At 44.3% G+C, this 22759-nt stretch overlaps 1 protein-coding gene across 3 annotated transcripts in view; it reads left to right on the top strand.

Moving 5' to 3' along the window:
- The window catches only part of OGT (O-linked N-acetylglucosamine (GlcNAc) transferase), a 50173-nt gene extending 44218 nt beyond the window's left edge, over window positions 1–5955 (top strand). For 2 of the 3 annotated variants that reach the window (XM_024555300.4, XM_024555301.4), the window contains exons 20-22: window positions 57–309; window positions 767–890; window positions 3690–5955. In XM_024555300.4, the coding sequence (XP_024411068.1) occupies window positions 57–309; window positions 767–890; window positions 3690–3864 (552 nt within the window). In that variant the 3' untranslated portion in view covers window positions 3865–5955. Of the gene's footprint in view, window positions 1–56; window positions 310–766; window positions 891–3689 lie in introns of those variants that run through there. The other variant, XR_008425973.2, reaches the window with a different exon arrangement.
- Window positions 5956–22759: the final 16804 nt, after the last annotated feature.

The raw sequence follows: 22759 nt of genomic DNA on the forward strand, positions 1-22759 counted from the left end.
ACCTTTCTTGAGAAGGGGAGACCTGCTGTTAATAATTATTATTTTCCCTGTTATAGATTCTGAAGCGTGTTCCCAATAGTGTGCTGTGGCTGTTGCGTTTTCCAGCAGTAGGAGAACCTAATATCCAACAGTATGCACAAAACATGGGCCTTCCCCAGAACCGTATCATTTTTTCACCTGTTGCTCCTAAAGAGGAACATGTCAGGAGAGGCCAGCTGGCAGATGTCTGCCTGGACACCCCACTCTGTAATGGGCACACCACAGGCATGGATGTCCTGTGGGCTGGGACACCCATGGTGACTATGCCAGGTAAGTTGCAGCTAAATCATTAGAATCTTCCTTGTTATTTTTAAAAAAGATTTCATTTATTTATTTTAGACAGAGTGGAAGGGAGGGAGAAAGAGAGGGAGAGAAACATCAATGTGTGGTTGCCTCTCGTGCATCCCCTACCGGGGACCTGGCCTGCAACCCAGACATGTGCCCTGACTGGGAATCGAACCGGCGACCCTTTGGTTCGCCAGCCGGTGCTCAATCCACTGAGCCACACCAGCCAGGGCTTCCTTGTTAATTTTTGAATCTCCTTTAGGGAGATTCATAATTCCAGGTGAAATTGTGTGTGCTGGGGGAGGATGATAAAAAAATGAGAGTTTGAGCACTTGGCTCCATCCCCCACATTTATGTTGTGTGGATACTTACCATGAATAACATTAATAACCATGTGCTATTTGCATTCTCAGATGAGCAATTTTTATCTTTCTTATTACAGGAGAAACTCTGGCTTCTCGAGTAGCGGCTTCCCAGCTCACTTGTTTAGGTTGCCTTGAGCTTATTGCTAAAAGTAGACAAGAATATGAAGATATAGCTGTGAAACTGGGAACTGACCTAGAATAGTAAGTAAACTTTTCCATTAACAAATCATATGATCAAGTGAAGGGAATCTGGAAAGTTTAAAGAGAACACAGGTGCTATAAAATGAATTAATAAAGTAAGGGTAATATAAAATAGGTGAATTAGTTGTATGATCTCTGGATGGGAGAAGAACTTTCTAAACTTTCATAAATGAAGTGATCGATAGGTTTTACTCTGTAAAGATTTAAATGCCTGAATGAAAGTAACTAAAAAAAAAAATTAAAAGGCAAATAAGAAGAACAAGATCTTTGTTTTTTATGTCAAATATTAAGAGCCTGGCTATACAAAGACTGAAGCACATTTACATTTTAAATCCCTTAATAGGAAAATAAACAAGGAAATCACCAGACAACTCACTGAGGTAGAAATACAAATGCTTAACAAGACAAAAGTTTCATCCTCTGTAGTAGAAATGTAAATTAAAATAACACTGAGGCATACCCATTATTTGCCTGTAACACAAACGATTTTTAATATGATACCCATGATGAGGGAGCATTGAGGCGCTGGCCTTTTCATACATTGGTGAGTAAATTGGTACAACCCTTCCTCAAAGTCATAAGATTCTTTTTAAAAAGCCAGAGCTTTGACCCTAATAATGCCACATCTTCACTATAGCGTCAGAAAGAAAAGGCATAACTTAAATGCCCCCAAAGGGGTGGGAAATAACAGGAGTGATGCTTTACCCATACAATGAAAAAGTATCTCTTCACTAAGGTTTTTCTTTGGGTATTATGGATTTTGTGTGTGTGCGCATGTGTGTGCGTGTGTGTGCGTGTGTGCGTGTGTGTTTTTCTAAGAAGTAGTATATTACATAGAAGTTTAAAGGAGCATCCTCTTTCAGTCAGATTGCCTGGGTTGGAATCCAGGCCGTCTCACTTACAAGCTTGTGACTTTGGGCAAAGTACCTGTAGGGTCTACATGCCTTGGTTTTTCCATCTGCAAAACGGGGATGAATGATAGTACCTACCTTGCAGAGATGTTGTGAGGATTCAAAAAGGTGTTCCGTGTAAGACACAACAGTTTTTGGTACATAGTAAGCGTTCAGCAAATGTCAAGTATTTTCATAATTTTCTCCAATGAACATCATATACATCTAAGGAAAATGAATGAAAATTCTGAGCCCTGGACTTAACAAAATTAAGATTCATGTCCATCACCCCAGAGATAGCTATAGCAAATACTTCAGTGTCTTTTTTAAAACTTTTAACAGAGTTGATTTCGTGCAATACTTTTTGTCAGTATTTTGTAAGGAAAACTATTAATTTTATAGTAAATACATATACATATATATGTATCTACTGTCTTAGATTCCACCACTAACATTTACTATGCTTGTTTTATTACATATCTGTCCATTTATTTCCTTATTCATCTAGCAATCGTTTTATTTGATATGTTTTGAAATAAATTGAAGATAGTACTTTTCTCCCCAAATACTTGAGAATGTGGACATCATTAACTATAGTTTAATATCTTTTTTTTCTTTTGAGGCAAACTTTATGTACAGTGGAATGTACAAATCTTACACTAGTTTTGAGAAATACCTTTATAACCCAAACCCTTAACAAGATATAGAATACGTCTATCATTCCAGAAAGTTCCTTCATGCCTTTTCCCATTCATTCCCCTCAGCAATCCTTAGGCAACCACCGTTCTGAATTTTTCCCCACCATAAATTAATTTTATGTTAACAAATGGAACCTACACGGCGTGTGCTCTTGAAGGCCTCTTTTACTTGGCCTAATATTTTGAGATTTGTCCATGTTGTTGGCTTCTCTCAGTATTCATTCCTTTTTATTGCTGAGTGGTAGTTCATTCTATGGATGTATCACAGTTTACCCATCTTTTAAAAAATATTTTATTTCTTTTTAGAGAGAGGGGAAGGGAGGGAGAAAGAGAGGGAGAGAGAAATCAATGTGTGGTTGCCTCTTGTGCACCCCCACTGGGGACCTGGCCCGCAACCCAGGAATGTGCCCTGACTGGGAGTCGAACTGGTGACCCTTTGGTTTGTAGGCTGGCACTCAATCCACTTGAGCCACACCAACCAGGGCCAGCCATTCTAGTATTGGCGTACAGAACTTACACAAATAGAGCACAAAAGTGTTTTTATTTGGAAGGCAGCATGAATAAGGTCGTGGTTGGGTTAAGACCAGCAGCAATAGATGTATGTATACAGCCATCTCACTAGTTCCATCACAACAAACATTAAAGTCACTTTTTATTTTTGTTTTTGTTGGTTCTCTTCTTAAAAGTTTTTTCAATTACAGTTTACATTTAATATTTTGTATTAGTAAACTGAATACTCTGTCTTGTGTATGTGCCTTAGCTATTGTAAATGGTGCTTCAGTGAACATCTTTGCGTGGCCAGGTGTATCTGCATCTCTGATTATTTCTTCTGAATAGATTTGAAAGTGTTTTTGATTGTCAGAGGGTTCTGGACATTTAAGTTCTTAATATGCACGTTACTAAATTAATTACCACGATGGTGAGCAGTTTACATTCTAACCAGTGGCACATAGGAATAGACGTGTCATATTTTAAAGGTAGAAATGAGATTCAGTGGAAAAAGTACGGTCTCTCCTGGATACTATTTGTTTAAGCAAGAACTAAATTTTTCAGGGGATGTGAACTCAATTGTAAGTGTTAGCATTATGTGAGGTGTGACCCTTTTTTAGCATTGAGGTCATGTGAAGTTTCGTCGTGCATTTTACCAAAGATAAGGTTTCTGCTCTGTTGGTAAACTCGGCTCTCTCTTTCCCTCTTTTTAAATCATTCAGCCTGAAGAAAATTCGTGGCAAAGTCTGGAAACAGAGAATATCTAGCCCCCTGTTCAACACCAAACAATATACAATGGAACTAGAGCGGCTCTATCTACAGATGTGGGAGCATTATGCAGCTGGCAACAAACCCGATCACATGATTAAGCCTGTTGAAGTCACTGAGTCGGCCTAACTAAAGACTGTGCACAGGAGAATTAGCCCTCTACCTGAGCCTCAACCTTCGGGGGAAAGGGAACTAGAAAATGGACTTTTTACTTATCTGTATAGCATCATGTTACAGATGAATGACAAATGATGAGCGTAGAATAGCACAGCCGGAGTTGCTTCGCGCTTGATAGGGAGAGACCCACGAGCTGGAAACTGCTGTTCTACAAGGAATCTCCATAGAGTTTTGCAGCAACCAGGTGGTGCATAGGCCTGGAAGGTCTGCTCTCCCTTGGTCTTCCGCGGGATGGTTAGTGTGGAGGGGAGACCTAGGCTGTCCAGCTGTTCTTGTGATTCTGTGGCTTGATTGAGTCTTCTGAATTAATTCTTTCTTTATATTTTGGGTATTGGAGTTTTTAAAAATGTTTGGTTTCAGGTGTTTTTATTCATGTGAAGTACATATGATTCTCTTGAGATAAGGTTTTAGGCTAAAATGTTGCTCCTTGTTTTAGTTTCAGAACTCAATCGATTACTGGGAACTTCGCTGGTGTAGTCTTTTTATAGGTTTTATAAACCACTCGAGCCTATATCAGTCGTTTGAGTGTCTGACCTGATGTTTGGAGCTATCAGTGCTTTGTTGGTGTAGATGATGACTCAGTTTTTTTCTGGTCTATTTCCTTCCCTTCCCCGTACTTTAAAATTTCTTCTGTAACTCAGTTAACAAAACCAAGTCTGATGCAGAATATCCCAGAGTGTTTCTCTGAAACACATTATCTGGTGCCAAATGAAAATTCTTAGGAATGATTACTAATTATGCAGGGCACAGTTGTGGTACTGTCGTTGATAATAATACTGATTTTTTTTTTTGGCCTAGTTTTCACCTATTTCACCAGTGTTTTACCTTCTTCGACTGCCCCTCTATGCTATTGCCAGAGTGATAGTGTGTGATAAGATTTTTACCTTTTCTTTCTAAGGTTTGCTTTTTTAAAAAAAGTGAGTCCTGTTCTTCCTAGTTCTGTCAGCAGAAATGAAATCCCAGGTAAGTATAAGTATTCAAATATTTGATCAGTAAGTTACAATTATGTGTGACTATGTTAAATAACTTGCGTCAAAAACACGTTATAGGTGAAAAGCACTGAAGGACCAGCTATGTGTATGAATCATTGTTTTTCAGACCTTCTAGGGAATTATGTAATAACTGTCGCGTGGACTTGGTCTTGAAGTCTGTGTATACTCAGCCTCAGCAGTAGCGAACTGTACTGCTGCTTGGTTTGGAGTACAAATTAGACTAGGCCACCTGGAGCTTGATTTTTAAACCATAGGAATGAAATTACTGAATTTCAACAAAGGATTGAGGACTCGGCTTAAACAAACCAACATATGAATATATGTTTTGTCTTGCTGTACTGCACTTACGCTATCCAGTAACAGATAATTTTTTGTCTGCTAGTAGTGTTCTAGATTATAGTGTCTTTCCAAAGCACTGAGGCAGTGTACCTATTCTGTAGTTGCAGCTGATGCCTGAATGTATCCTAGCTGACAAATTATTAATAAGAACTTGAATTTCTGAAAGTCTTACTGTTAACCAAAATCTGAGCAAGGAGTCTCAAGTATAATTCTTAGCCAGAATTATGTGTTAATGAACTGTGTATCTTTTAATGGCGTGAATCAAGGAACATCACTTTAGGGACTTTCTTAATTTATTTTTTACCTGATTGAAATACTAGTTAAAGGTTGCCAGCATGATTGCAGATAAAGTGATATTTGCAATTCACCAAACTACTTAACGTGGAATAGGATGATATACTTCTAGTGCCCTCAAGGCTGCGGCCTTCCAGCCCTTTCACATAGCACATCATTCCTCCTATAGGGATGACTTTTTTCCTGGCACGAAAAGTAGCCGCTCTGGTTAAAGCTTTGCTTATTGTAACAGGCTTTGGTTTCCAGGTAACATGTCTATGGAAGACTAATTATGAATAGAGATATAGATATTACTGGAAACGAATTGTTTTTTCTATTATGCTATGCTTTATGAAAAAAGTAAAACATTTAAATTGTGCTACAGAAATCAGGTGTTGTCTTGTGATCTTTAAATAATAAATGAATGATTTGCCCTTAATATGGCTGATGTTGTTTGTGTTCTGTCAGATGGAGTGTTGGACAGAATAGTTTGGCGATCCTTTAAGATGACAAAGCCTGCATCTCCCAGCACACTCAGTCGTGCTTGTTCTTGTTTTGCTTAAGACTGCTCTGGCTTCACTACCCTTGCCAGTCTTTCTTTATGTGGACTTGTCCTTCCTGCTCAGTCCAGTGGTTGAACTCGGCCCCCTGGCATGACGGAGGGACCCAGAACAAATAGCAGTGCTTCAGGGACCAAAACAGGTTGCTTAGCTGCCCGTTTTCTCAGAGATATGAATGAGAATCCTTTTCAATAAAATTTCAGGTAATTTACCCCCGGACTCCTGTGGATTGTGGCCCTCAAAGCCCTAATGCAGATTAGCGTGTTTCCTAAAAGATAGTGGGGGAAGAAACTTGTCCAGTAACCTTCTCGTAAAAGATCTTATTCCCACCCTCTTCTCTTTGTTAGGAATCTGCATTAGTTATTAAAGGAATTGCTTGTGCACCTTGAATAAACTTGTGTAATTTAAGATTTGATTCCAGTCCTAACCCACTCGTTACCTGAACCACATGGTTCTTAATATTAACAACAGCTAACATTCAAGTTCATCGCCCAAACCCCTGAGGCATACAGTTCTGTAACCCCCACTTTTATAGAAGAGGCTTGTAGAGGTAAAGTGGCAGTTTGTTCAAGAGATAAGATGATAACGACAGGTGTCTTTTATCCAATTCCCTATCAATTCAGAGTACTTTTATATATGTAGACAGTTTGGTGCTGAAGCATTTAGGTTTTGGAACTAGTGTTTCTGGGGTTGGAATCCCAGCTCTGCCACTTTCCAGCCGTGGATGCGATTGCTGGGAAGCAAGACTGCCCACGTTGTCTACTTTTTCAAGTGTTGTAAAGATTAAATCTGCACCAGACAGTAGGAGCAGTGCCTAGCATGAAATAAACTCGATGTTATTAACATTATTAAATGCAAGGACATGTTCGTATTCTGTTGGCCAAATGGTTAAATTATGGAATGTACAGGTGCCTGCCAGAGAAACAGGCACAATCTAGAAAGCATTTACTTCCCCGGTGTGTTTTTCTCAGTGTGTTTGGAGAGAGTGCCAAAAAGCTTCAAGTAACCAGCCCCTCTTTATCTCCTGGGTTCGAAGGCTTTTGGAAGCAAAGGTCAGTGTTGCCAAGCACTGTTGGGTTGCTGCTCTGCTCTTATCTAGGGGTCTAGGTGCCCTCCCCCCAGCGCCGAGTACTTTGGAGGGCAAGCAGACAGCCTTAGAGGTTCCAGAAGTTCAAGCAAGGAGCGGACTGGGCTCACCTGTCCCAAGTTCTCACAAGGATGGAGAAACTTTGCAAAGATTCAGCTCAGTTTTCTTCTGTCACCCAAAAAGTTAATTTAGGCATTGCCAAACTGCAGAAATGAAATGGGGCCCCTGAGCTCTGCAGGAAAATGGTGCTTTCGGGTCGGATAAGCAACACCTCCTGAGAGGGGGGAGGGGCACTGTGACTGTTGCAAATTTCAGTTCATAGCGCGAAGTTTAAATCTGCCTTACGACCGGATCATGATAGTGGACTGTGATAGGTGGGTACAGGGAGGGCGGAACATGCAGGATACTACCTCCCGCTCAGCCGGGCTCTATAAAAGCTTGTGTTCGAGGAACTTAAGTCCCTTTTTGCTGCTCCGGATCTCAGCTTCCAGCCGACGTGGAAGCTGAGTGGCAATTGGCAACTCCAGAAGCGGCAGAAACAGGTAGGTGACTGAAGGAGCTGAAGTGGGTAGTGAAGTGGGAACAATCTTGAAAGCTCATCCTAGTTGAGTAGACTTAATTCAGGACCGCTGTACACCCTGGGCACTGATTGTGAACCAGGACACAGAGATTCTGATAAAACATTTTGCCTGTTTGAACTTTTTAAAAAAGGCTTTCAGAAGAAGGGTTTTTTTTTTTTTTTTTTTTGTTAGCGATATTAACTCTGCTAAATTGAAGATGGGGAATGGGGGGGGGTGCAGGTGAAACTGGGAGCCTGAGGGGGTGAGGCTATGGGGAGGCTCTAGCGCTGAATGGTGGGAGAATGGCTCGGGGAGTGAGACGTGAGTTGGGGTCGCGGGGGGGGGGGTGGGGGGGTGGGGGGGTGGGGGGTGGGGGGGTTGGGGGGGTGGGGGGGGAAGGTGGACGGTGTTTGCAGGTAGTCGATGTCTGATCTGTGGAAGACTGGTTGGCTGGCTAAAATGGGAATGGGGGGTGGAGGTGGGGACAGGTTGGGGAGTCAATGTATAATCTGGCTGGGGGCAAGAAGCGGTGTAAGGGGGGGTAAGTGAAAGTCAAGTCCTGGGTGATGCAAGACTGGCTGGGGGTGGGAAACGGGAGTTGGGGAGGGGTCTAGCCCTCAGTGGAAGCTCTCAAGAGGAGAGGCAGGAGGAAGGGGCATGGGTGGGTGGGGGAGAGCGGAGGACTCAATTCCTGATTGGCTGGAAGTGGGAGTTGGGGAGGGGTCTAGGCCTGCCAGCTTCAGCCCTCCCGATGAGGAGAGGCGGAAGGGGGGGGGGGGGCTGGTGGTTATGGCGGGTGATGAAGATTCGAGGCCTGGTTGGCTGGGAGTGGGGGTGGGTCTAGGCCTCAGTGGAAGCACTCCTAAAGGGGAGAGGCAGGAAGAGGGGCATGGATGGATGGGAGGGGTGAGTGGAGGAGTCGATTCCTGATAGGCTGGAAGTCGGAGTGGGGGAGGGGTCTAGGCCTCAGTGGAAGCTCTCCTCGAGGGGAGAGGCAGGAAGAGGGGCATGGATGGATGGGAGGGGTGAGTGGAGGAATCGATTCCTGATTGGCTGGAAGTCGGAGTGGGGGAGGGGTCTAGGCCTCAGTGGAAGCTCTCCTCAAGGGGAGAGGCAGGAAGAGGGGCATGGATGGATGGATGGATGGGAGGGGTGAGTGGAGGAGTCGATTCCTGATTGGCTGGAAGTAGGAGTGGGGGAGGGGTCTAGACTTCTCTGTGTAAGCTCTCCTGATGAGGAGAGGTGGAGGCAGAGGGCTGATGGTCATGGGCGGGGTGAGTGGAGGATTCGAGGCCTGGTTGGCTGGGAGTGGGGGAGGGGTCTAGGCCTCGGAGCTCTCCTCAAGAGGAGAAGCAGGAAGAGGGGCATGGATGGATGGGAGGGGCGAGTGGAGGAGTCGATTCCTGATTGGCTGGAAGTCGGAGTGGGGGAGGGGTCTAGGCCTCAGTGGAAGCTCTCCTCTAGAGGAGAAGCAGGAAGAGGGGCATGGATGGCTGGGAGGGGTGAGTGGAGGAGTCGATTCCTGATTGGCTGGAAGTTGGAGTGGGGGAGGGGTCTAGGCCTCAGTGGAAGCTCTCCTCAAGAGGAGAGGCAGGAAGAGGGGCATGGATGGCTGGGAGGGGTGAGTGGAGGAGTCGATTCCTGATTGGCTGAAAGTTGGAGTGGGGGAGGGGTCTAGGCCTGCCAGCTTCAGCCCTCCCGATGAGGAGAGGCGGAAGGGGGGGGGGCTGGTGGTTATGGCGGGTGATGAAGATTCGAGGCCTGGTTGGCTGGGAGTGGTGGGGGGGTCTAGGCCTCAGTGGAAGCTCTCCTCAAGGGGAGAGGCAGGAAGAGGGGCATGGATGGATGGGATGGGTGAGTGCAGGAGTCGATTCCTGATTGGCTGGAAGTAGGAGTGGGGGAGGGGGTCTAGCCCTCAGTGGAAGCTCTCCTCAAGGGGAGAGGCAGGAAGAGGGGCATGGATGGATGGGAGGGGTGAGTGGAGGAGTCGATTCCTGATTGGCTGGAAGTCGGAGTGGGGGAGGGGTCTAGGCCTCAGTGGAAGCTCTCCTCAAGGGGAGAGGCAGGAAGAGGGGCATGGATGGATGGGAGGGGTGAGTGGAGGAGTCGATTCCTGATTGGCTGGAAGTCGGAGTGGGGGAGGGGTCTAGGCCTCAGTGGAAGCTCTCCTCAAGGGGAGAGGCAGGAAGAGGGGCATGGATGGATGGGAGGGGTGAGTGGAGGAGTCGATTCCTGATTGGCTGGAAGTCGGAGTGGGGGAGGGGTCTAGGCCTCAGTGGAAGCTCTCCTCAAGGGGAGAGGCAGGAAGAGGGGCATGGATGGATGGGAGGGGTGAGTGGAGGAGTCGATTCCTGATTGGCTGAAAGTGGGAGTGGGGGAGGGGTCTAGGCCTGCCAGCTTCAGCCCTCCCGATGAGGAGAGGCGGAAGGGGGGGGGGGGCTGGTGGTTATGGCGGGTGATGAAGATTCGAGGCCTGGTTGGCTGGGAGTGGTGGGGGGGTCTAGGCCTCAGTGGAAGCTCTCCTCAAGGGGAGAGGCAGGAAGAGGGGCATGGATGGATGGGAGGGGTGAGTGGAGGAGTCGATTCCTGATTGGCTGGAAGTAGGAGTGGGGGAGGGGGTCTAGCCCTCAGTGGAAGCTCTCCTCGAGGGGAGAGGCAGGAAGAGGGGCATGGATGGATGGGAGGGGTGAGTGGAGGAGTCGATTCCTGATTGGCTGGAAGTCGGAGTGGGGGAGGGGTCTAGGCCTCAGTGGAAGCTCTCCTCAAGGGGAGAGGCAGGAAGAGGGGCATGGATGGATGGGAGGGGTGAGTGGAGGAGTCGATTCCTGATTGGCTGGAAGTCGGAGTGGGGGAGGGGTCTAGGCCTCAGTGGAAGCTCTCCTCAAGGGGAGAGGCAGGAAGAGGGGCATGGATGGATGGGAGGGGTGAGTGGAGGAGTCGATTTCTGATTGGCTGGAAGTCGGAGTGGGGGAGGGGTCTAGGCCTCAGTGGAAGCTCTCCTCTAGGGGAGAGGCAGGAAGAGGGGCATGGATGGATGGGAGGGGTGAGTGGAGGAGTCGATTTCTGATTGGCTGGAAGTTGGAGTGGGGGAGGGGTCTAGGCCTCAGAGGAAGCTCGCCTCATGAGGAGAGGCAGGAGAGGCATGGGGAAGCTCTCCTGATGAGGAGAGGCAGAAGCAGAGGGTTGGTGGTCATGGGTGGAGTTAGTGGAATATTTGAGGCCTAATTGGCTGGAAGCTGGGGTGGGGTTTAGGCTTCCCAGTGTAAGCCCTCCGGTTGAGGAGAGGCGGTTTCCCAGGGCAGGCGCCGTAGGCGGGGAGAGTGGACGTGAGGCCTGGTTGGCTGCAGATAGAAAGCCGGAGTCTGAGGGAGTCGGAGGGTGGTGGTTGGCTACAAGTGTGTGGGGGGTGTGGTGGCCTGGTCTGTGTAACACTGCTAGGAGCAGGTGTTAGGGAGATGGAGAGGTGGGAGAGGTTAGAAGGTTCGAAGCTTGATAGGTAGACTTCTTTGAGATGAAATGTGAGGCAGGAGTAAGGGAAGTAAAGGCATTGGGAGAGTGGAGGGCCGGTATGGGGGTAAGGAAATTGGGGGAAAGAGCATTGGACCAGCGACTGAGTAGGGGTTAGTGCATACTAAAACCTTACCACGTGGAAGAATGATCATCCTCCTTGCACATCTGCATAACGTGGCGGTTGAGGTGGGAATATAAGGTGCTTTGGGGCTTTTTCATTGATGGGGGGCAGGGTGGGAGAGGGGTATGGCACTCCCTGTCAATAGTTTTCTCCGTCCAGGCATTCTGCAACAAAGAAATTTAAATACTTCTCATTTCACAGAGCAAAGTTTTGCTTTTAAATTAGGGTAAAGAAGCTGCTCAAAGATAAAAATGCACAATGTATCTTTGTCTTGACTACAGGCGAGAACATGTCCAGAAAAGGGATTGGCCGATTTAATATTTGGGACAATGATTGGTGAGATTTGAAAAATTCTCTTTTAGTTTAGTCCTACTCTGTTGGCAAAACGGTTTTCTCAAAAAGTATGTTTGTTTTATTCAGAGCCTGTAGAGTGTATAATTTGGTTAGTTATAAAATGAGAATTATAAAAAGGGATCTTAAAATAAGAGGAATCCAACCTCCTATGCAATACATTAATCTTCTATATCAGGGGTCCCCAACCTCTGGGCCACGGACTGGTACCGGTCACAGCCTGTTGGGAACCGAGCGCGCAAATGCAGGCAAGCGGCAGGCGAGCAGCAGGCAGCACAAGCAAGTGAAGCTTGGCTCGCATTACCTCCTGAGCTCTGCCTTCTCCACCTCCCCCCGCGCCCCCCCCCCCCCGCCATTGATGGAAAAATTGTCTTCCACCAAACTGGTCCCTGGTGCCAAAAAGGTTGGGGACCACCGCTCTATGTCACATCTCTGTTAGTGGCCAGGAACGCACAACTATTAAGTAACACAACGACGTTGTTGAATATGTGTACAGGGTAATTTCTGAAATTTTTTTCATGCTGAGGAACTTCAAACCTCCCCTTATGTTACTTCCATCCCATTCATAGTGCAGAGCTCTAGAGGTATACAGATGGAGCATTTTTCTGCTCTGTGGTAAGGAGGTACAGTGTTTTAAGATGTCTTATCTCCTCTAAATCGTCTTCTGGTTCACTGCCCTGTCTTCCTCCTTCACAGACAAGCAAGTAAGTATATAATATGGGAGAATATAGAAATCACAGAACACAGAGTCTGGAAAGAGATCCAAATACTTTAAAAATTTTAGTTCATGATAAAAATGATATTTCAAATCAGTGGAGAAAAGATAGATTAATCAGCAAATTATTTGAAGATAATTGGCTGACCGTTTGGGAAAAAATAGAATTGGACTCTTACCTCACTACTCTTATACCAAAACAAATTACACACGGATGAAATGTTTTAAAATAAAAATTGAAACCATTAAAAATATTAGAATATAGAGGTGGATTTTGTTTCTAATACTTTTGGAGTGGAGCAGGTCTAAGTTTGATAGTAAACAAAAGCATAAAAATGACATATAAGATACAAAATATTTGCATTACCTACAATAAAAGGCTATTTTTCTTAATCTACAAAGAATATTTATATATCAATTTAATTAATTAATTATTTTTATCCTCACCTGAGGACATTTTTTCATTGCTTTTTAGATAAAAAGGGAGAGAGAGAAACATTGATGTGAGAGTGAAGCATCGATCGATCGCCTGCCTTACGTGCCAGGACCATTGATCACATGTGCTTGGACCAGGGATTGAACCTGCAACCCAGGAGTTGGCCAGGAATAAAACCCACAACCTTTTGGTTATTGGTTGATGCTCCAACCAACTGAGCCACACCGGTCAGGGCTACATACCAGTAATTCTAAAAAGGGGAAAAAACACATAAATAATGGATTAAAAGATACATACCCTGGCCGGTGTGGCTCAGTTGGTTGGGCATCATCCTGAAGATAATTCTCAGGGAAAAATACAAATGGCTGTAGGCATTAAAATGATTTCAACTTTTAATTACATTTAAAGAAATGGAAACTTTTAAATGAGATACGATATTTCATGTCAGATTAGTAGAGATTTTAAAAAATTTGATCATACCCAGAATTGGCAAATTTATAGGGAAACAGGCAATTTCCTATTGTCATGGTGGGGATATAAATTGGTCCAACCTTTTTTGGAGGGCAGTCTGGCAATATCAAAAGTTTTAAATGCCCCCATTTTTCTTTAACCCAGTAATTCTATTACCAGGACTTTTTCTTTCAGAACAATTTAATTTCTGTATACATGTACTCACATAAGTGCATAAATGTGGTCATAGCATACATGCTCTTTTTGTAGTTGACTTATTTTCTCTCAACTCCTTTCCCCCTTTTCCATGTCCCTTCTCCCGGTAATTCATGTTCATTTAATCATCTGCAGACATGCACAAAGTGTTCTGGTCTTTGTTCAGTTCTGTGGAAGAAGGATATATGGCTTAATTACTAGTACCCAGATGAATACATACAAGGATATTCACTGCAGCATTGTTTGTAATAGCACTAATGTGGAAGAAGCTTAAATGTCCTAAGGGTATAGTTGAATAAATTGTGGTTCATCCAAAAAATGTGACAAGAGCTATATGTACTGATAATGGAGAGACTACTAAGATACATCAAGTGAAAAACTGCAAGCTGCAGAACAATCCATACAGCATAATACTATTTTTAAACAAAAGTTGTGGGGCCCTGGCCAGGTGACTCAGTTGGTTGGAGCCTTGTCCTGTACACCAAAAGGTTGTGGGTTAGATCCCCCATCAGGGCGCATTTGGGAGGCAACTGGTCGATGTTTGTCACTTTGATCCCTCTGTCTCTGTCTCTGTCTCTGTCTCTGTCTCTTCCCCCCTTACTCTCTCTAAAATCAATAAACATATCCTTGGGTGAGGAATAAAAAAAGTTGTGTGCATTTGACTTGTGTTGGTATGTGCGTATGCTTAAGAACTTTCTACAAGAATAAATAAAATACAGTTTATCTCTAGGGAGTAGGACTGTTGAAAGAACAGGCACAAAGTGTCCCTCTTCCTCACTCTTCAGTGTTCTTTATCAGCCACAAAACTGATAAACATTTTGTCATAGTCATTAAAATGTGGGAGACTAGCAAAAGAATTTAGCAAACAAACCGTATTCCATTGTGTAAATGTACTACAGCTTTTTTATCTATTTGTCTATTGATGGGCACTCACGTGGCTTCCATATTTGGCTATTGTAAATAATGCTGCAGTAAACATATAGGGGTGCATAGGAGAAGAGAGGGAGAAAAACATCGATGTGTAAGAGAAACATCGATTGGTTGCCTCTTGCATGAGCCCTGACCAGGGACCGAACCTGCAACCCAGGATGTGCCCTGTTGAATTTGAACCAGCATCCTTTTGCTTTGCAGCACAACGCTCAACCCACTGAGCCACACTGGCCAGGGCTCTGTCATATAACTTTTTGTGTCATGTTTCTAATCCTTTGTTCCTTTTGCCTGACTTCTAAAAAATGTGTGTGTCTGTGTAACACAGGAAATAGTTGAAGTATAGGGTTTAATTTGTGTACACTGCTTTTTATTAATAGGTTTCAAGGTAACCAAGGTCACATTTTGACCAAAACCTGGGAAACCTTATACCTAGCAAAATTCTTTTTCTTGATTTAAAAAACAAAACAACTTGAAGCCTACTACTTAGTAAGTCCAGTGTACAGTGATGAATAAATGAATAGGAAATTTAATGAAGGGAGTGAACCAGCCTGTGTCTTGAAAGACTGAAAAGGCATGCAATCAGTCAAGTAATCAACCTCATGGCTAAAATAAAAGTCTCCAAAAAGTGGTTAAGGCTACCTTTCCATATGTAAAACCTTGTGACTATTATGTAAAACCTTATAAATATCATGTAAAACCACATAAATACATGTAAGCCCTTATAACTATTATGTCCACCTTCTTTAGCACTTGTGGTGTCCTCTGTGAGCTCTGTCACTATAACTGATGCTAAGATGACCTGTGATTATGTCCTAGGATGTAGCTGGTTTCAGCATTGCGGCATGACTTCTCCCAGCTGGATTTTGGATCTATATCGTGCATGGCTGATGATGGGATATCCAGTCAGCTGCTATCTGGTGTGCTTTGGCCTCACCTCAGGCTGCCACCGGATGGGGAAGAATGAGTACAAGGGCCCTGGCAAATTGTGAGGCAGAGAAGCCACAGGCCCTAACATCCGTAGCTCAGGGCAGGGCACACTTTGTTTGCTCCCCAAGAAGTGCACTGCAGCATTTGTGTGTTTACCTAGACGGTAGTCCCGATGTAGGTGGAATTAGGTTCTTGCATGGGATCACAAGGAAAGCATTCCACAGACCCACGCCTAGGAGACTGTGGTGTGGCATGGTTTATATGTATGGAAATAGAAGCTGCCCCTGGGGTTTCAATGTCCCATCTCCCTCTGTCCCACAATGGAAAACGTCCAATCTTGTCCTCAGTAGGGTCAACAGAAAAGCCAGTGTCCAGAGTTTCTAATTCGTGTTAGAGCTTAGTCTTTTGGAATCTGCATGCAGCTGCTAAGCGGTCTCAGTCCCCGTCTACATATCTTAGCTAGTTCCCAGCTGCCCCGGCGACGGAGTCCATGTGAGTCCGTAGCAGCTGCTATGGCCACATAGCTATAGAGAGAGAACACATGAGCGCACAGGGTGAGGGCATCACCAGGTGGGTAAGAGAAAGAGGGAGAGAGCGCTTCTTTTTTTTCCCTGGGATTATAACCGGGGGCTTGGGTTTGGGACAGACTAGGTGCCTTTTCAAAAGAACCAGTCAACTCCCCAAACTTTTGTGGATCTTGGATGGGTTTATACTCCTTAGTGAGACTGACAGGCCTCTTTGGTCTGGCACCTCCTCCTGTGCCAGGTTCTGGTTCTAGAGAGGGGAAGGGAGAGGTGTTAATCTCCTTGTTGGAGCAATGCTGTAATCCCCTGGGGTGTGAAGCTGTAGCTTCCTGGCTAAGCAAGCAAACAGACTTATGTTCCCCATTTTGTTAAGCTTAATGTCTAGTTCCCTTTGCTCCCCCTTTCTAGGTAAATACTGGTGTTAGCACTGATAGTAGTCCCTTCAAGCAGTTAGGTTCCAAAAGATGTCCTTGATGTTGTGCCCTTTTCATTTTTAACTCTTCATCCACTTTTGTTCTCTTCATCCACTTTTATATCTTTATTTTTTTCATCCTCACCCCAGAACATTTTTTTCACTGTATTTAGAGAGAGAGGACAGAAGAGAGAGGGAAACATCGATGCAAGAGAGAGAAGCATTGATGGGTTGCCTCCCGTACGTGCCTGGACCAGGGATCAACCCGCAACCTAGCCATGTGTCCTGACCGGGAATCGAACCAAGAACCCTTTGGTTATGGAATGATGCTCCAACCAACTGAGCCACACTAGCCAGGGCAGAAGTCACTTTTATATCTTTAAATAGAAAGAAATCATTAGGCAGAAAACAGGCTTCTCACTGATAGCTAATGATACTCAAATAACATTTTCCCCTTGTCTTTGATTCTCTGATAAAGACCAAATTACTTCTAATTTTTCTTAATTCCCCTATTGTGTTCCTAACTTCATAAGCCCTTAAAACCAATTTGCACTTTAGAAACTATGTTTGGGGGTTCTCCTCATTTGAGATTTTTGACATTTAGTTGCTGATGATCTTTGTAGTTTTCCTTTAAAACAATATCTATTTTATTTTTGCTATAGCATTCTTGTGGACTCAAGCAGTGATGAAGAACTTGAGCCCTGTAAGTAGACTGCATTCAAAACAGTAATTTGCATTTTACAGTGTAATTTAACCATGTCTTTGTACAGATGGCTGAAATGTGACTTGGGAAATTGGGTGTGAGCTGGTCCTGGGTTTGTCTCTTGTAGGGCACTCTCTGGAAGTTCCCTATGCTCCTTTTCTAACTTTCTTCCTGTATCTTTTTCATTCTAGGTCTCCTTACTTTTATTTCTTCTCTATCACTTATGGGAAATACACGAGTCCACCATAAATTTTAACCAGCTCCAATTTGTGGACTTTGGTTTTAGGGAGTTAAAAACATGGGTAAGCAGATTTTGTCATGCTCCAGGTGCTTTCTGATGCCCTGTTTCTCTCTCTGATTTAGTAGTTACTAGAAGGACCGTGCAGAATGGGAGCGTGAGGTGAGTAGAATTAGTGAAATTTGACCTTTCTTAAGGAACAATGTTTTGGGTAGATTTCAGAATAGACAACGCTTTTCCTCTGAACACTGTGTTCAGGGTCATAATAAGTTCAAAATATTAGATTCCTTAATTCTGGCCCATTATCTATCGGTCAGATTCTCCTTCAGAATGTCTCAGAACCATCTCTTCTAGTCTCCACCATGCAGGCACTGATCAGTTTTTACTCTTGTGTTAGTGCAAGAGTTGTTCTTTTCAGGAATTGGGGAAGAGCTTTATTATGATAGTAATAGTAGACAGTAGATCTGTGAGTGCTGTTCCTGCTCTTAAACTCAGGGTAAATTACAGATTGTAGGAAATGTAGCTCAGGATATCCTGAAAAATGGAGCCATCAGCAACAGAACCATTTACAAGGTGGAACACATTTTAACTCCAGCTTTCTAGTGGAGAAGATAAGTAGATTCAAGAGGATCCATAGTTGAGAATGCTGACACAAATGTTAGCGATAACGAGCTAAAGTGCAGTAGAAAAAAGCATATTGAAGTAACTCATGTAGTGGAAGTATGTTCTGGTTAGTTTGCAGCAATAAGGGTTGAGAAGAGTTTTCTTTTTTTAAGTGGCTCTTCCCCTTGATCTCTTCTTCCGCTGATTCAGTCTGCATCCCACTTCCAGATTAGTTTCCAGAGGCACTGCTTTGGCTATATCGATACCCTATTTAGATTGCTTGTAACAGGAAAATCAGGCTGTTTATCCCAGTAGCTAAAGTCCTCTGTGGTCTGACCCTCACCTATCTTTCAGCATCATCTATTACTCTTCCTGTGTAAGGAGCCCTCCAATCTAGCCAGAGCTAGATGAACAGGTGTTGCCCAGATGCCAAACCAAAAGAGGTGCTAAAATAATTACTGGAACAAATCCGAGATATGTTGCTAGATGGCTGTGGTTTCCACATTGTCTCCTTAAATTTCTGTAGAAGTGTGAATTGGTCATCCCTGTCCTCCCCTTCCCCACCACCAAGCCAAATAGCACTGTCAAGCAGGAAAATTTTCTCTAGCTAGCTCTGATTTATCTCTGCTGATTATTTTGCAACATGTAAGTGGTCAAGCATGACACCAGTGTGTGAAAAGTGATTTAAAGCCAGTAGTTGGAATCAGCTGAAAGTCTAGAGCCAAATAATGCATTGTATAAAGCCATTTATTGGAAATGATTGGTTCTATTATTTATCCTTAAGTCAGGTTTATTGAAGGTGGGTTTACACACAGCAAAATTCACACTTAAGTAAAGAAAATCTATTTTAAGGGGCCTGCTGGGAGTGCCCACAGATCTTGGTTCAGTGCCAGGCGGCTTCTCTCTTCTTTCTAAAGTATAAGAAAGGTGGATTTGGGGAGGGAAGTGATGAGTTCGGTTTGGGGAATGTTAAAATTAAGGGGCCTATATAAGCCAGGGCTGATATTCAAAACATTTACTAACCAATAGAGTGCAGGCAGGGAGTAGGCAGGATGGCTGCCTGAGTGGCCAGAACAGACGCCATCGATCAACAGTTGGGAAGGCTATTCCTGTTCACGCTGATGAAAAATCGTCCCTACACACAGGACATCCAGGTAGGAAGTTGGAGTTGAGGGGCTAAGAGTCAGAAGCAAAGTTGGGTTGGCTAGAATGGACTGGGCCAGCAGATAGATGATGCTTACCCAATCCCGAGGAATTGATCATATGGGTATGAAAGGGCTGTGGCTGAACTTATGGGTGTGAGTTGGAGAAGGAGTGGCTGGAAAGGTGAGAAGAGAACCAACATAGAACAGTATCCTGGAAATCAAGAAAAGAGAAATTTTAAGGTCAACAGGATAGCAAAAGCCCATCTTGGCAGCTTAAAAGTGGTGAATGTCAACTGGGCCGCACAATGGAATCACCCGGACAGCCACCCCAGAGAGTCCAAAATCATTGGCCTGGGATGGAGTCAAGGCCTTAGAACAATTTAAAGCTCTCCAGGCCATTCCACACACTGCCCAGGTCACATAATACTGACTCGGTGTTAGAGGTTGAGCTAGTAGTTGTAATTTTTCATTCTTCTTTCATTATCTTATTATTAAAATTTCACTTTAAATGTAAAAATAAAAAGTGGTGGATGTGGTGGAAACAGGTGGATTGTTTTGTATCTGTAACAGGTGTAGACAAGTCCTCTAGCTGTCCTCATCATAAAGGTGTATCAGGCTTATTGTACGCTATTTGGGAAATACAGAGAGGTGGCAAATTTCAGCCTTCCAGAACTTCTGGCCCAAACACTGGGACCAGCTGGGAATGAGGGCCCCAGAAGGGTGTGCATTTGGCACCAGCACCCTGGGTGGTGCAGGGGTGCTGCGGAGGCTGGTTTCTGCCAGAGCAGTCTGTCAACGAGGGCAAGGGGTGCTGGCTGTGCTGCGGAGAAGCCTGCCCTCTGCCCTTCTCAGGCAGCTGGATCTCAACATTGATAAAGAAAAATGGCGATTAACTCGACATTTCCCTACACAATTTCCCCCTACACCCAAAGTGTTTGAATGCATACCCTCTGGCAGCCCTTTTGGTGCTCAGTACTTGACAGATACCCCTTTTTGAAAGGATTGAGACAGATGGAAAGATTGAGTAGAAAGATGGAAGGTCAGGAATATGACTGAGTAGTTGAACAGAGTTGCTGCAGGAAAACAAATGAACCCAACATTTAAAAAATGATCCCAGTCATTGTAGAAAAGGGAGAAAATGTTATGAAAAGAATGTCGCATTCTTGCTTCTCCTTGGCGTTTCCCCCTCTCGTCCTTTAGCTTCCAGGTGATTGACTTGGACTCGGATGATGATGATGATGATGATGATGATGAACAGCCCCCTAAGAAACGGCAAAATACCTCCAAAGTCACTAACCAAGGCAAGTATACCACAGCCTGAGGGAGGTGGCTGCACTCTGATGGCTGTCTGTCACGCACAGGCATTTCAGGATAAGTCAGCCAGCGTTCTGTTCTGCCATTTCTTCCCTTCTGTGTGCCGGGTATGGATGTGGCTGGATGCCCACAGCCCTTGGTAGATTTCCTAACACAGCTGCAACGTTCCTGCTGCTGCCTCAGACCCCGGGCATTTCTCCCAGTCCACTTCTCATCTATGTCACAGTATATCAAGGGATCAGAGGGAAGAAAGTCAAGTCCAGGGGCTGAGGAGAATGAAGGCAGGCTGCTCTGCTCCTCCCCCTTCCACCTTTTTTCCTTCTCTTTCCAAGGGAGTGACAAAGAGGAGGAAGGGGGAGTGAGGGAGAGGCACAGGCTCCTTCCTGTGTGATGGAGGCCTGGGTGGGTGATGGCCATGGGCCAGCAGGCAGTGACTTCTAGGGGAACCATGCTTTCTCCATCTATCTACTTGCCTTGGCCTTTCGCTAATCCCTTTATACTTTCTGGAGATTCCTGTTTTTCTCACAGCCTGTTTCCTGTAGCAAACCCTTGCTTCTTTGGATTCAGAGGTCCTTTTAGCCTTGTGGGAGACGTGGAGCTTTACTCCTAGCTCAGAACCTCCTCAGTGGATGTGAAATGTAGGAAGACTAAGAGCTTCTTAAGCATCAGGGATGCTGTTTTATTCATCTTTGTTCACTTAGTGCAAGGTATAGGCCATGATACCTAGGTGCCTAGTTAAAGTACTGGCTACTTTGGTAACTACCCAAGAGCTACTGTTGGCTAGAGTTTCTTAGCTAACCTGGGATATCAGAGCAGGGGAAGGAGAGGTGACTTAGAACCCTAGTCTGCTGTTTTACCACCTGTCCACTCAAATCTTGTTTCTTCCTCCTTTCCTCTAGCTGCACCTGAACAGGACAGTGCTCCAGGTGCTGAATGTGGAGGGAGCCCCCAGGGAGGTAACTGTAGAGCATGAGTGACAGAGCCACAACCCAGTTCATCACCATGGGCCAGCACGTGCTGACTCCTTAAGTCAGAAGATCCATAGTCTTTCGAGGGTGAACTTGCAACTCAGGCTGCTCTTGCCTGTCTGACCAGTGGACCGTAACTGTGGGCATCCACTGTAGTCTTGGAGGGATGAAGAAGGCTCCGAAGGACTCTCTTTGTCTCTTTACTCTTGTCCCCATGCCATTTCCTTTGTTACTGTAATGAATTTTGGTGATTTTACAGGGGAAAAAAGGGACTGAGGAGCTTTAACACATACTTCCAACCCCACTTCTAACTGCGCAAGGTCATTTTTAGGGATTGTAAGCAGTGTGTCCTTACTATTTTTGTTTTTAAAATTTGAACTGCAGGTGGGAAATCTTGAAGTTTTCTAGGAAGAATGAGTTTTTACCATAGAAACACCCACTCCTTTCTCTTTCCTTATTACATGTCTAAAGTCCTTTGATAATTAATTCAAATACTGTATTTTGCTTTGTATAACGCACAGCCACATTTTTGTGCACATCATACACGGGGTTATTATATCCAGTATTACACCCATGCTAAGTAATCATTATACCCGTGTATAATGCGCATTATTTTTCCCTCAAAAATTTGAGCTAAAAAGTGCTCATTATACACAGTAATAGATGAGCATCTCAATATACATTCTCCCAAATCTGCAATTTTTGCACCATAAATATGTTTTCACATCTTGCCTATGCTCTGGTTTATATTTTTTACATCCAGGATCATAGAAACTTAGAAACTAAGGTTTGAACAGACTCCTGAGAGCATGTGGTATTAGACATGCTACCGCTCATTTTCAGGTGAAGGGGACAGTCACCTGAGGGAGGACGACCTTTCCAATGTTCCCAGGGCCCCTCAGTGTCTTACATCAGTGTTTCTGAGTGCTTTGCACTTATGGACTAGTGAGAAAGTGAAATTGTACTAGTAAATGCACAATTGCCAATTTTTAATTTGTACGACGATGGAAATATACTCCAACCATTATCTATTATCACCATAATTTCATAAAGTAAAAAGCATCAAAAATTTCTTGAGGAGCTAATCTCAAACTAAAGGACAGTCCTTTAAATTATAGAAGTTGAAACTGATGGGAAAAAAACACACTCTAGTGTTCTGTTGTCTTATTTTTCTATGGACCAGTGAAAATATACAAGTCTGCAGAGCTGCTGTGTTTGGGAACCTCTGAGCACCTACATTGTGCCGTTCAGAGAATGTCGTTTAAAAATTACCACTGGACTTGGATTGCTGTTTTATCTGGCCCTGCTCTCTGTAAAGTACAAAACTAATAGAAGGAAAATAATCTGAAATAACTGATTCTTAACTGTGATTCATAATGTGACAGTTCCCTGCTTGTTTAATTTCTGTTCAATAATCTGGTTTAATGTCTCAGGGGTGGGGTGGAGGAAATCTGCTTATATGTGATTATGCCT

The sequence above is a fragment of the Desmodus rotundus genome, chromosome X, assembly GCF_022682495.2.
Source record: "Desmodus rotundus isolate HL8 chromosome X, HLdesRot8A.1, whole genome shotgun sequence".
Taxonomy (NCBI): domain Eukaryota; kingdom Metazoa; phylum Chordata; class Mammalia; order Chiroptera; family Phyllostomidae; genus Desmodus; species Desmodus rotundus.